This window comes from Atheta coriaria, unplaced genomic scaffold (genome assembly GCF_025399875.1).
Source record: "Atheta coriaria isolate IRGN ID8LTWV9N9 unplaced genomic scaffold, Caltech_Dcor_3.1 hic_scaffold_3_pilon, whole genome shotgun sequence".
NCBI classification, from domain to species: Eukaryota; Metazoa; Arthropoda; class Insecta; order Coleoptera; family Staphylinidae; genus Dalotia; species Dalotia coriaria.
In genome coordinates, this window is record NW_027045445.1 from 3,689,466 (window position 1) to 3,702,628 (window position 13,163).

The following is a 13,163-nucleotide window of genomic DNA, read 5'->3' on the forward strand; positions in this document are numbered from 1 at the left end:
GCTATCTGGACTATCGCATTACCAGTTTTGGCGCTCTTTCTATTTGTTCAGGCAAATTTATAAAGTGCCCCCAAACACAAAGACCCAAAAAACCGAACTAATATTTACTTTTTCGTTACAATTTACGTAATTAAATACATCAGGATATTTATAGCACAATAAACTTGTTTAAGCCAATTGCAATTTATTATTAGGATATAACGTATTCTCATTTATCCGCCTCACAACTGAACACAATATTATCTGACGTCTCTGAAATACTCGAACGTGCTGATAAACATTGTATATGAATTTAAATTTCAAGCAAATATTGGAACGCGCTGCAGTAATTATAAATAAATATTAACAAATGCGGCGGCGTATTTACATTTCACATTTACATTTCGAATTTTTACACAATATATTACAATACATGTATGTTTCAAATTTCAGTCGAGTGGGATAATAATTGTATAGTGTATCCGGTAAACTAAAGTATCCAAAGCGTGCTGCGCAAATATACAATCGGCTGCTGATATCGCTGATTATTCCGTACAAATTACCAATTAAATTGATCTTTTATTATTATGATTATGACTATTGTCCGTTTGAACTGTTGCTAATTCTCTTAAATTTATAACCGCGTTACACGAGCGCTTGCAAAAGGGGAAATTTGTTTAAATTAAAATTTTTAATGTAATCAACACTCGCTTCAGTATGGGAATATTTGAATATGGAATATTAATGCATTTTAATGAATTTAATATGTGCGTACACATCTGTTCCCACAATTTAGAACTTTTAACTATCGTAGAAATAGAATTGTCATAAATTAATATTTAAATCATTTAAATAAGTTTGTGGACATAAAGATGATAAATTCGTAATTTAGAGTAAAACTTACGAACAATACGCTTTTGCTGGTTACATGCAATTAAAAATATCAAGCGCCTTTATTTCGCGATTACGCTCCGCTTGCATTGCACGAAACTCTCGGCTTCTTCCAAGTAGCAAGCAGAGGCAGATTAGAGTGGTGTACAATTATGAGGAGCGCCGCAAACGTTGCAGCCGTGCATACTAATAGTCTAATTACGAGTCAATTAGATTTTGTCTTTAGTTCTTTGCAACATTACCGTAAGATACTGTATTAGCTAACGCTGGAAGTTGGCGCGGGTCGTGGAACTCTCACAAGAAGAAGTAGGAAACAGTCACAACTTCCAACTTGGAACCGGCTCGTATTTTAGCAGTGCAGTAAGTTAATTTCTCGAACGCGTAATGTCATTTTAGCGAAGTTACAAACACTTGCTTCTATATACATAATAATATATTTCAAGAATGCGCAAAGCATTTTATTTTATATTTTTTAGATATTTGAATAATTTTGTATTTAAATCCGCGCTTTGTTTAGATATATTTGCATGTTAATGTTAAACCACCCTAGGGGCTTAAATAAAAAAAAAACGTAAAAAAATATTCTTGTGCACGATTTATCGTCGGCCATATTGTGCGCATGTCGATGAAATCGTGTTCACGCGTTGCCGCGGAGACATATTTTACTCTATGTTCAATGCAAACTGGCGGCTTAACATGCAGTATAGGATTTGGTCCTGGCTAGTAATTTAATTAAATAGAAGCAGGTTTAAATGCAGATGTTAGTGAATGTGAGCGTCATGCGCTTTTTGGGTGCAAACCACTGCGTCGGTGTTAATTAAAAGCCAACATTGCGGACGCCGCACGGAATGAGACACAAACGTAATGATTGGCAAACTTTTAGTTGCACATTAAGCCATTGACTGTTTTTTCAAGTTGAGTTTCTAAGTGACATTAGACTGCACTAATGTGGAGTTCTTGAACATTTTCTTAATATAATTTACGGTGACTGTATTTATATGCAGTATAAATTTGGCAAACATCGGTTTGGGTTTATATACATGATATCGTATTACATTTAGCATTGGCACCAATGTAAACAAGCCATATGAATTCGGCTGGTAGATTTTGGCACATTTAGCAAGTTCAGATTTGGAATTTAGGTCAGTATTATCATAATACATAGTGTTTCGTACGTTTGCGTGTATGATACAACTCGTAGGGGCATACGGAAAAAGGCAAAACCATAACGTTTCGAATTTGATGGTTTCTCTTGTCCTCTCTAAACGCACGCATCTTATGTTATGCGGAAAATATAAAAACGCGGCGTGCGGAACGAGACCACATTGAAGGACATTGTAGATATATAAAAAGACGCGCAGTAAGGACTAAGGACCGCTGTAATACTTCCCCTAAACGAAAAGAACATGGTGTCCTGTTTTTGCACACACTATCGACGCCTTTTTCGGCGTGGCGAAGGTGAGATGCAAAAAAAAAGTTTAACTATTGTATCTGGCGCAAGGCATTTAGGAAAATATGCTCACATACGTTCCACTTGTCTATCCTTCTCTTGTTAGCAGTTGGCATACGCTGCACTGAAAAAATATTCCGAGATAAACGGATAACTCAGTCACTGAACTGAAGCAGTGATAGTACTAGAACCCGGAAAGAGGAGACCATTGGTACCGCAAAGTCGGCTCATCTTATTTTATGCCGTGCGACACGAAGACCCGAGCTTTCCGCTCGCCCCACTCGGCCACTTTTTATTCACGCGCCACTCGCGTCCGTTTTGTCCCAGCGCGGGTGTAGATGTGGATGTGGGTCGACATTTTAAAAATTGATGCACGACGGGACAAATTTATAATACAGAACGGCGCACGAAGACCAAGACCTCACGAAAAGAAGACGAATTGATGAAGCAAAGCGAGAATTTAGAACGCGGGCTATCTCGGGGGCAGAGAGACTTTGACGCTGCATATATGTATGTGAGAATCTTCATTTTGAGAGGTGGGATGGGTGGTGGTGGTGGAATTGGCGCAGGAAACGACGAAACGAGACTGGAAAGCCGACCGCAAAATGTAAAGGATTTCATTTGCCTCTCGGCCATAATACATATAGATAAAACATAAATAGAAGGTAAAGGTAGCGAAACGGTTCCAGAAGCAGACGTTTTGGTCTAAAGTCTACGAGAAGAGCGTTGCGAAGCAGCAGACTGCAGAGTGGCGCAGGTTTCTCTCGCCGGCTGCGGAGTCGATGTTACGTAACGACCCTCTGCGATATCGCGTATTGCCGAGGGCGTTTTGCTTTGTACACGTTCGCATACAGTCTTCACCGACCTCTCCTCATCTTGAGGTGAAACAATAAATGATAAATAAATATTTTCGAAAGCTGTCTGCAACAGTTTTCTAAATAATAATTTCACGCCGCGTATAAATCCGACTTTGAAGTAAACCAATTGGAATCTCGATTTAAATCTGACAACTTCGATGTTTTCCTGTTTAATTTGCAATTTCCGTTCGCGCACTACCACATCCGCTGCGCTGCGTCATCCAGTTGTCAACAATGTTGGCGCAGTTTTAAAATAACATTCACTTGATTGCCTCCATTCTGCTGTTGTCATAACAATCACCAAAATCAATTTCGTGCATTATGCACTTTTTTATAATGCACACACACACACATCCGCAACTCGAGCGTTTCCTGCTTTGTTTTAAAGGATGCCGCATGTCGGCTAGAAAACGAGCAAATTAAAATTGTTTATGTCACTTTACTAGCCCGCCCGGAGTTCGCTTTCGCGTTTTGTTTTCCCGTAATAAATCATTCCGAGCCCGCATAGAGACCTAGTTGCAGGGAAAAAAACAAACGCGGAACGCAAGAAGCAGAAAAAAAGACCAACGCCCACACAAAAAGACAAACGGAGAGCAGGGCATATAAACGTTGAAGTTGGAAAACGTCTTAGTTTATTAAAGTTATTTCACAGTCGCAGAAGAAACGAAGAAAAATTCATTGCACAGTTTTAATGAATTTAAATATTTTCTTTGTAAGATTAAATTTTTTATAACTTTATGAATATTTCCCGCTCAGCAACTTTCACAGTATATATTTCAACATACTACTCTTCTATAAATTTTTGATTATAAGACGATGGGCAATTTTCGTAGACGCAAGATATATGTAAAATACGCTTATCGTCATTGACTGTTATATTTATATAACACATATAACCGCGGCCGTAAACAAACGCAGTCGATAGGCAATGAGCAGCGCGTTTTGCACGCGAATGTAATTATTTGTTGTGTTACATTGGTATGCGGTGCGTGTTATGATACATTCCATTGCGAGAGCTATTCAATATTCCATTCGAAGTGCGCACAATAACAAACGCGGGTATGTACACACCCCCGCACTCACACAAACTTGTGCGAACCGCGCCGGAAAATCGTGGCGGCCGGCAGCGAGCTTTCTGCCGCGCGAGCAGCACACGAATTGAATTTTTTTTTATTCATACATTTCCACTTTGAGCACGTTGGCATTGTAGTCCGTCGCGTTTGCAACCCTGGAAGTGTTCGCTCGCTCGGATCAAAAGCACCGTAAATTCTTTTGACACATCCTTTTTTCATTCATACCGCTTTTCCTTTATGTTTTCATTCTTCAATTCTTGCTTTTCTTACGTGTGCGCATGCAGGGACGTGCGTCGCTGTTGTTCTTTTATTATTCGATATTTCCATTCTTTCCTGATGTGTCCCGGATGGCAGCGTGGTGTAACACATGCGTGCGGCACTCGACTTGTGCTGCAATTTGTTATATTTGCCAACTGCTTGGCAACAAAAGGGTGCAATTTTTATTACACAGCAATTGCGTCTAAATATAATCCTTTTAATATAATTTTTATTTTTTGTATGAAAATTGTTGCAATTTTGATGCAATATGGAAGAAAATCGGCAGTAAAACTTTGTAAACTTAAAAATATTGAAATTTAATGATATTTAAATCATATATGCGCACAAAAGAATAAATCCTCGCGAAGTTTAAAGAATAAAAGTTTAAACCCAAGAGTTTTCCGCTTATATATCCGGCTTAACGTGATCCGTGTACAGTGTACACACAGCGTATGCATTTTCAACAAAGATTGTCAAAAGCTAAAGCCAAAACGATGCTCGCAAGATTGCGAGGTGCGTGCGGCTTGTATGCTCACTCTGCGCACGAAACAAGGTCATTTATCGGCGAAATTTATTCGCGATATACAATTTTCCAAATTGGGCACGCGTTCGTGTATGTTTATCGCCGAAAATTGCGGCAATTTGAAAAAAAAATGTATACAAAAGTAACAGAAGCAACGCTTTGATATCAGACGCGCGCGCACAAAACGGCACTTAAAAAGAAACCATTTCGCTAAGGTGATAAAAGTGAATTATTGTTTTGCTTGTTGTGTAACTTTGCCGACGCCATTTCTATATATTGTCTATGGCGCAACTATGTCTTATACAAAGTGTCGTTTTCAGTGCATTCCGCGAACGACACTGCTAATTTATCGCTGACGCTTTGGGATTTACTGCGAAATAAAAAGTTTGTAGTCGCCCTTGACACTTGACTTGGTGATAATCCCGACCATAATAGTGGTAAATGATCACGCACAAAGAAACGAACTGAAGCATTCTATATATTTCACATTTGCATAAATTTACTCGCGTATTTTGTTCGGGGTGTAACCTTCAATGCCACAGAGCGATCACCACAAATGAAATAAACAGAATGACGTAAAAAAGGATCTGTAAGAAATAAAATTAGAATTGGCCGTAAATTTAAATTTATTTTTTTTAGAACAGTAGTTATTTATCTACGCAGGAAATTAAAAATTTGATTGTGGATAGTTTCACGTAAAACCTAACATTTTCAAAAAAGTTATTCATTCATTTGAATATATTTTGCTTTTTGTTGAATGCTGACTTTTATAAGTCATGTGCGTACAATTTTTTTTGTCTAATTCCATTTCCCTCTTGCCTCGTTCTAGTTGAAATAAATAAATTCCGAGCGTGTGCGCGCGCGCGAAAAAAATAAAATAAATTGTCACCAAGACAAATATTGCTCGCTTTTTATTTTCGTATTTTTCACTTTTGCCTCGTCGCCGGTTCGCTCGCTCATAAAATCTTTGCCGTACGCAATATTTCCACGCGCGTCGCTAAAAGCTTCGGCGGCTAACTGAACTCGGCAGCGCGTATTCATTTATTTACATGTTTACGGTCGGTCGCTATTGAAATATTCTCCTTTATCTCGTTAAATTTCCTTTGATTCGATATGTGCATGCTGCACGAACGAGATTTTTATTGCGGTGCATGCATGTGCATGGACGAAGGACATTATGGCAAATTAAGACCTGCTGCATTTGATAAGAATGCGACGGAATTTTTAACTAGCGATTATAATGCGACCAAAATAATAATACCATTGTTATTCTATTATTCGAATATTTTGATGACCAATATCATAAATGTCGGGGTTTGAATTGATCCGTTTTAAACACTGGAATAATATTTCCGATTTACCTCTATGATTGTGGATCGTGTAAAATAATCAAACTGGTCATTATAATAAGGAGATTAAAAGCACATAGCATTAATGCAAATATGCATATGAGTACGGCATCGGTGGCGGAATAATATGAATATCGCTAATTCTATTCAACGCTGAGCATTCACAATTAAAATTTAGATTAATGCACTGAACGCATTGTCGATTGTTGCGTACGCACGATAGGAGTACATCTAACATGAAAGCTAATCGCCGCGACATTATTATAATACAAAACGTTTGGGCCCTTGGGGCCGTCGTCCTTGCGTGTGAATTGCCATTCAGGACTTTGCCGCCGTTCACGAGTTTATACTGCAGTCGTGAGCATAATCCTGTTTGCTTTCTATCTTATCGTTGTCCTTAACTAAGCTACAACGATAACTATAAATTGCCAGTGTGTTCGTATGATGGACGAAGGTAGACTGCAACTTTACGGCGACGCAGGCACTAAAAAATACATTTCTGTCCTGTTGGAATATACATAAATATCGATTAGATCTAACGACGACTATAATAGAAATTCGTCGTCTGCGCACATTATACATCGTCGAGCCTCCCTGCACATACGCGCTGTTGGGGTGGTGGAGGCGCCGGGTTACTGGCTGAAGTGCCAACTATAGCGCTGACTGTCTGCCTACCACCTGAATGGCAAGCAATCTAAACTGCCGACGTATTCAATTTGGTATGAGGCGGAAAGGAAAAATTGCCTGCACTAAAACTAGCAATTTTCTTTAACACTACAAGCAATTACTATCGGCAAACATAAAATAAACATAAATATCTGCGGATATTTATGTATTTCCGAAATTAGCAGCGAAGTTGCATTTTATTGCTTATGCATACATAATATGTGTACATACCTTTCAGTTATGTGTTTTTCTTTTCTTTGTATGCGTCAGCCGTTGAACTGCAAAGCAATCGATAGACGTGCACATGACGCATGGGCAATTTATTGACGATGCTCACACTTTAAGATTTTTCTTTCTGTCGTGACACTTGTAATTTCCTGTTTTGAATGCTGCCTGAGTTGTAAAAAACAATGGGAGAACTAGAAGCAGTAAATAAATAGAAACGTAGACGCGTGTTGTCGTTTTGCGCGACGACACGTCAGCAGCACAAACGACACACGTTTGGATGGACGATTACGTTCGCAGAAGTAATGGAAGTTGTAGAATGTTGAAATGTGCTTAGTTGACCATGATATTATCAACAACTCGCGCGTAAAGCACCAAATTCACAAAAATAATTATGTTTCTAAATTATAAATCATACCTAATAGAATAGAACAATTTGTTTGAATTATTTGTATCTTTTTGTGTGAAAATCCGAATCCTCGTGCGAGAATTTTAAGTTATGGCATGTTATCTGGATTTCAAAAGGCTTTTATCGCCCGCTCGCTTCTTGACTCTAACAACAATTGATTATTAAAGTCGCTTTATTGAATTTGTTACGATATATCGTTTCGAGATTACACTTACGAGAGGCAAGGCACACCACGGTGGGTTGGCGAAACCCTACGATCTGAGGCCAAAAGGTTCGATACTTATTGAATTTGCTCCTAATAGCACGAGGCAGATAGGTGCGTAAAGCGGCGCGCCGAAAAGCACATAAATCTCATAAAAATGTTTTGATCCCAACATGAAAATCTCCTTTTGATGGTTTGCGACGTGCGCGCAAGTTGCCGCCGCGTCGAAACAAGAGCCCTCGCATGCGCTCGAAGAAAGAGCGAAGAGGAAATAAAAAATCCGATCAAAGTGGAACACGTCGGCCGCCATTCATAATTCAACGCGCTTTTTTCGCTAGAATCCCACGCCACCTTCACACTGCTATTCGATTGTGTGGCCTTTTGAATATTAACCACCACACACTATGGAATAAAACATGAAAGTATGAAATTAATAACAAACATTAACACAAGCCGTATCGGATTCGAAATCAATCAGGACCAAAATTTTAGTCTTGTAATTAATGCGCATCTCAAAACGGTTTCGACTATAAATAAATGGCATCACCGTCTCGCTGTTGATATAATTATATGTATTGTAATGCGTTGCTCGAGGACGGCCACTTAGGCATCGAAAGGGCCGAGGGCGGATAGCAGAATGGCTAAATGAATTGGTGCGCCAATTTGAATACGCGATGAGAGAACCCAGTGTGGTCTGTCCGGGGCGTCCGCATCCCTTAATCGTCAAATTGTTCTCCTTCGAGCGCCGCAATATATATAAGGGCGAGTTTAGCCACGCCGTTAGAAGGATATTGGAACGTATAATAATTCCGATCACGTTTCTTGTATTACAGAGCCAGATACTGAAATCGTCGGCGGTCCGGAGCTTTTCATCGATCGCGGAAGCACCATCAACCTCACCTGCGTGGTACGGCACAGTCCGGAGCCGCCGGCTTACATCTACTGGAACCACAACGATGCGGTAAGTGTTTATGATCGAACTCTCACTCTTGCAGCGCCCACGCCAAACTTTTCATAATTAAATTCCGCGCGGGAAATTGCGTTTAGCGCTCCAGCTCCATCTCGAGACCATCGCGGAGAAAAAAATTAAAGCTGTGCTTAAAGTTTTATAAAAAAAATCCTCGTAGGATATTGAACGCGCTCAGGAAGGATCAGGTCTATAATAATAATGTGCTTAAATTTGAGCATTAATTACTTTTTTGTTGGAATACAGCGCACGAATATTAATATCTACTGCGTTAGCTAAGCCGTTCTGTAAATATTCAATTTATATTCTGGATATTTTGAAAACAAGGCGAAGCGGAGAGAAATTTCTATGTGCACGCAATGGCAATACAAATGCTACAGTCTATTGTACTTAACGACCTTAGAAAATGTCATTGAATTTTCCGTTATGATCATTGATTGTACAAATTGTATTGGGGCTATTGGGCATTCGCATCCGCTGTGGTCTCTTCATACCAGACTTTTTCATATACAGCCCCTTCAAGAAATACAAAATTTAACAAAATAAACCGTAAATTTCAGATAAAACATAATAATAATTACAAATAATTATATTTATTAATATTTTATGAGTTTAAGTCAAAAAATTTAGTTTTTTCCTCTGAAATGGCGAATTTTAGCTTTATTTGTATAACAACCAGTATTTCTTAGCTCGAACACAATCGACATGTGCGCTGAACAGAAATATAACTTGGACCAAACACGTATCCGAAGTGTATTGTAACTTAAATTCTGTCGATTAATATCGTCCACGCTGCGCGAATCGATGTTTCATGTTTCATTGCGTTTTGAAGGCCTTGCGGGCGATGAGGATGGGCACACTTACACAGATGAGTATCCACAGAAAATGGCAGAATTGCGAACGTAACTGTTCCGGCTGCAACAATACGGGCCACACGGGTATGCGAACGAATTTTGTATTATATTATCTAGGATCGAGCGTAACGCTAGAATGTACCCTCGCCGGGGTTAGCAACGCTCGCGAGGTATGTTTATATACCGAATTTATCCTGCATAAGTACGCCAGATCTAAAACATCATACGCCTAAGGTGAAATCTCCAGTCTCTGGCCCCTTCGTCGGCCACGTCGCACAGTATACCTGCGTGTTTCTAACCGAAACTCGTGTCCGACAACAGATCCGGGGTAATTTAAAATTTTAAACCCACCCAACGTGGTACTCACAGTAAAAACCCCTACAATAACAAAGTTTGTATTTATAATAATTGTTGTCTAATAGTTTTACACGAAATTAAAACATAAAATTTAAATTCTAATGAACCTAACTGCATTTGAGTTTATAATGCTTTGGAGTATCGTATAACATTGCATTTTCACCGCGTTGGGGCAAACGTGCCGCCAATTTGTTGCAAATTCATACCGTTCTTGGCGCTGTAATTAATAAACCACTAACCCTTGCCCGTCAACTCTTTGTATTGTTCCGCACACCCCTTCTATTGCCGTAAGCTGCCTCGCAAATTCGTAACGTACATTATTCACTGACTCGCTGCGAGCAGACAGACGGACAAAAATGTCTTTGATATTAAATTTACTTTGTGCGTCTCGTGTGCTCGCCGTTGCGCTCGGATGCTTGTCTGCCGGTGCTTGAATTACGCCGTATTTATTTCGCGAAAGATAAACCGAAAATCATTCGGCGCAAATGTCCCGAACTGCTGTCGGCGGGTCCGCGCGCAGAACGTGAAAATAATGCGCGCGGATGAGCGCCAACCGCCAACGAATGAGCGTAGGCGCGAGGTGCGTAAATTCCGACCATGCCATTTCGAGAACCAGCGACGCTCGCGGCGTCGCTAATGGCTTATTAAAACAAAAACTCATATTCACATTAATTAAGCAAAGTTTGATAAAGTAGTTAAATTCGCTTATTAATTACAGCTTACGACTTTAAATTTCTCGACGCCAGACGAGCGCGTGTGCCCAATACCTCGCGTGCAACGGATGAGAAGATGCAAATTACGCTCTATTTTTATTTTTTGATGCTTAAAATTGATGACTATTATCGATCCGCAGTGTGTGCAAATCCGCTTTTAATTGCCCTCATCTGTTTGACTTACATTTCTAATACCGCGCATTCCGTTCCTCGAAAAAACTTCATTTCAATAAAACTTTGATTACTTTTACTCATGTACTTACTTCACCGGGATAAACATGTTTGAAGCCGATTTTTCTTTCCAACACACTCCGGAAACTAATTAATCAAGTTAATACCTCGACCGCGTGCAGATACTTTGAATGCATCCAGTGAACGACGGGCTGCCGCCTCTAGGCAATTTCCCTGCTGGTGATAAGAAGTACTTAGCAAGTGCGAAGGCGCCGGGCACCAAGCACGGCAGGTATTATAAAAGTCCTAATCTCGAGTCGATGTTGTTTCCGTTTTCTGTATAATGGAGAAAACAGTATGCCGCCCGTCGCAAGCCGCTGAAATTCTGAATGAAAAACTTTTTAAAACGAACACGTTCTACGATGTTATAATAACTTCGATAAAAGCATCAAAGTTTATATGCGTCGCTCTTGTCTGCGCTTGAGAGTTTTTGTTTGGGTTTAGCTTTGGTATGAACGTTTTAAAATACAATTTTTAAATCTTCAGGGGTGTATCAGGTTCTTAAACTACTTTTACACCTCAGAGATATTCTACTTTTAAATTTCTTATATTTTTTATTGCATTTTTAGAGGAAAAACATTAGATTTTGAAAAATAAATTCGCTCCTGTTTGCTTGGAGAGATGTTCACAGTTTCCGGTTTTAGTATCCAACATTCCACCATTTCACTTTTAGGTTTTAGTGGCGCAAGCACTAACCTTCATCGAAACTTTTAAGCGAAGCCGTGTTCCGGTTTTAATCATTTATCTTTCCTTACGTACCCAACATACCCAGTTAGTGAGTCTAGAGGTTCAAAGAAAAAAAATAAATATTTAGAGCAGCTTCACTAAAATCCGACCAATTTTTGTTCCTCTCAAGTTGCTACAATGTTGCGAGAATTCAATGTGTTGGAATTCATATGACGATGACAACACAAGGAAATTTGATGCTTCACTAACGGGCGGTCAAAGGTAAAGCCAATAGCAGAGTCAGCAGATTGTAGAGGCTTGCAATTAGATGTCGAAAGCGGACGACTCGAACACAAAGCAAAACCCTCAGATTCAGACGGTCATAAAGCAGAAATGAGAAGTCGAATGTTCAGGTCAAAACCTTGCCCTGTTTGATAGTTTGTCGCCACGTCGTGCGAGAATCTCTCCTCTAGACGGATTGATTTTAAATAATTTATTTTGAAGGCTAGCAAAAGCTGGTACTCTCAGCATCCGGTATCCGCTATGCGCCATTTTGTGCCGGGCGATGCGAAGCAACTCGTACGTTTTGCACGTACTGATTCACTTTCGTTTAGGTTTGCTTTTTGGAAATACAAACACAGCGCTCGACTATCGAATCCTGGTCACAGCCGCCACGGATTTCGCCGCCATCGTCGTCGTCCTTTTCTTGGACAAACAAATTCAATGTAAATATTTGAATTTTTCCGACGCGAGGAAGTAACCAACCATACTCTGCAACGCTCCGATGGGCAACTCAGTGTTAGAAAAACTCAATTAAAATATACCGACGGGAAAGCAAAAACACTCCCACACATATTCACACACCGTACGTATGCGGAAGGGAAATACTTTGCAAAATTTGTGGTTAAAAATTGCTTTCATGGAAATTCCGCATGAATGCACTTACCGTCGAGCGTAAAAAGTAGCGATTTGCAAAAGCATACATACGATGGCGAGTTAATAAATAATCCTTTTAGAGTTGAAAGTCGCCGGAATCGAGCGTGTCTTGCGTCCCTGGACGCCCATTTCAATACGGGCGCGGAGATTTCCAGTAGGCGCTAAATTAAATCCTTAAATGCTGTGAAAACGAAAATGGCCAAATCAATTTATCTTCTTAAGGTATAACACGCATCAGGCACATTTATCACAATTATGAAGTTCATCCGCGTTTCTGCATTATAAGAATTTACTAGCTATAGAATGAAAAAAGGGAAACGGCTTTGTTAATAGTGTATTGTGTATCACGCTATTTATTTTTTGTGTATTAAACTTTTTCTCATAACAATTCCAGGTAAATTTTTACTTTTCTAAGGTTTTTAGGCGCAAAAATCATATTTTTGGTGTGAATATCTTTGCAAAAAAGCTTTTACGTACTATACTTTTTGATAATGAAATATAAAGACAAGTTATAAAGAAAAATTGAACTTAACGAGTTAAAGCACCCGCTGATTCTA

The 13,163-nt window shown here is 39.4% G+C and overlaps 1 protein-coding gene across 2 annotated transcripts in view; it reads left to right on the plus strand.

The window, feature by feature from the left end:
- The window catches only part of LOC135789567 (zwei Ig domain protein zig-8-like), a 109,430-nt gene that overhangs the window by 91,411 nt on the left and 4,856 nt on the right, over positions 1–13,163 (plus strand). For both annotated transcript variants that reach the window (XM_065299466.1, XM_065299465.1), the window contains exon 4: positions 8,716–8,843. In XM_065299466.1, coding sequence (XP_065155538.1) covers positions 8,716–8,843 — 128 coding nt within the window. The remainder of the gene's footprint in view (positions 1–8,715; positions 8,844–13,163) is intronic.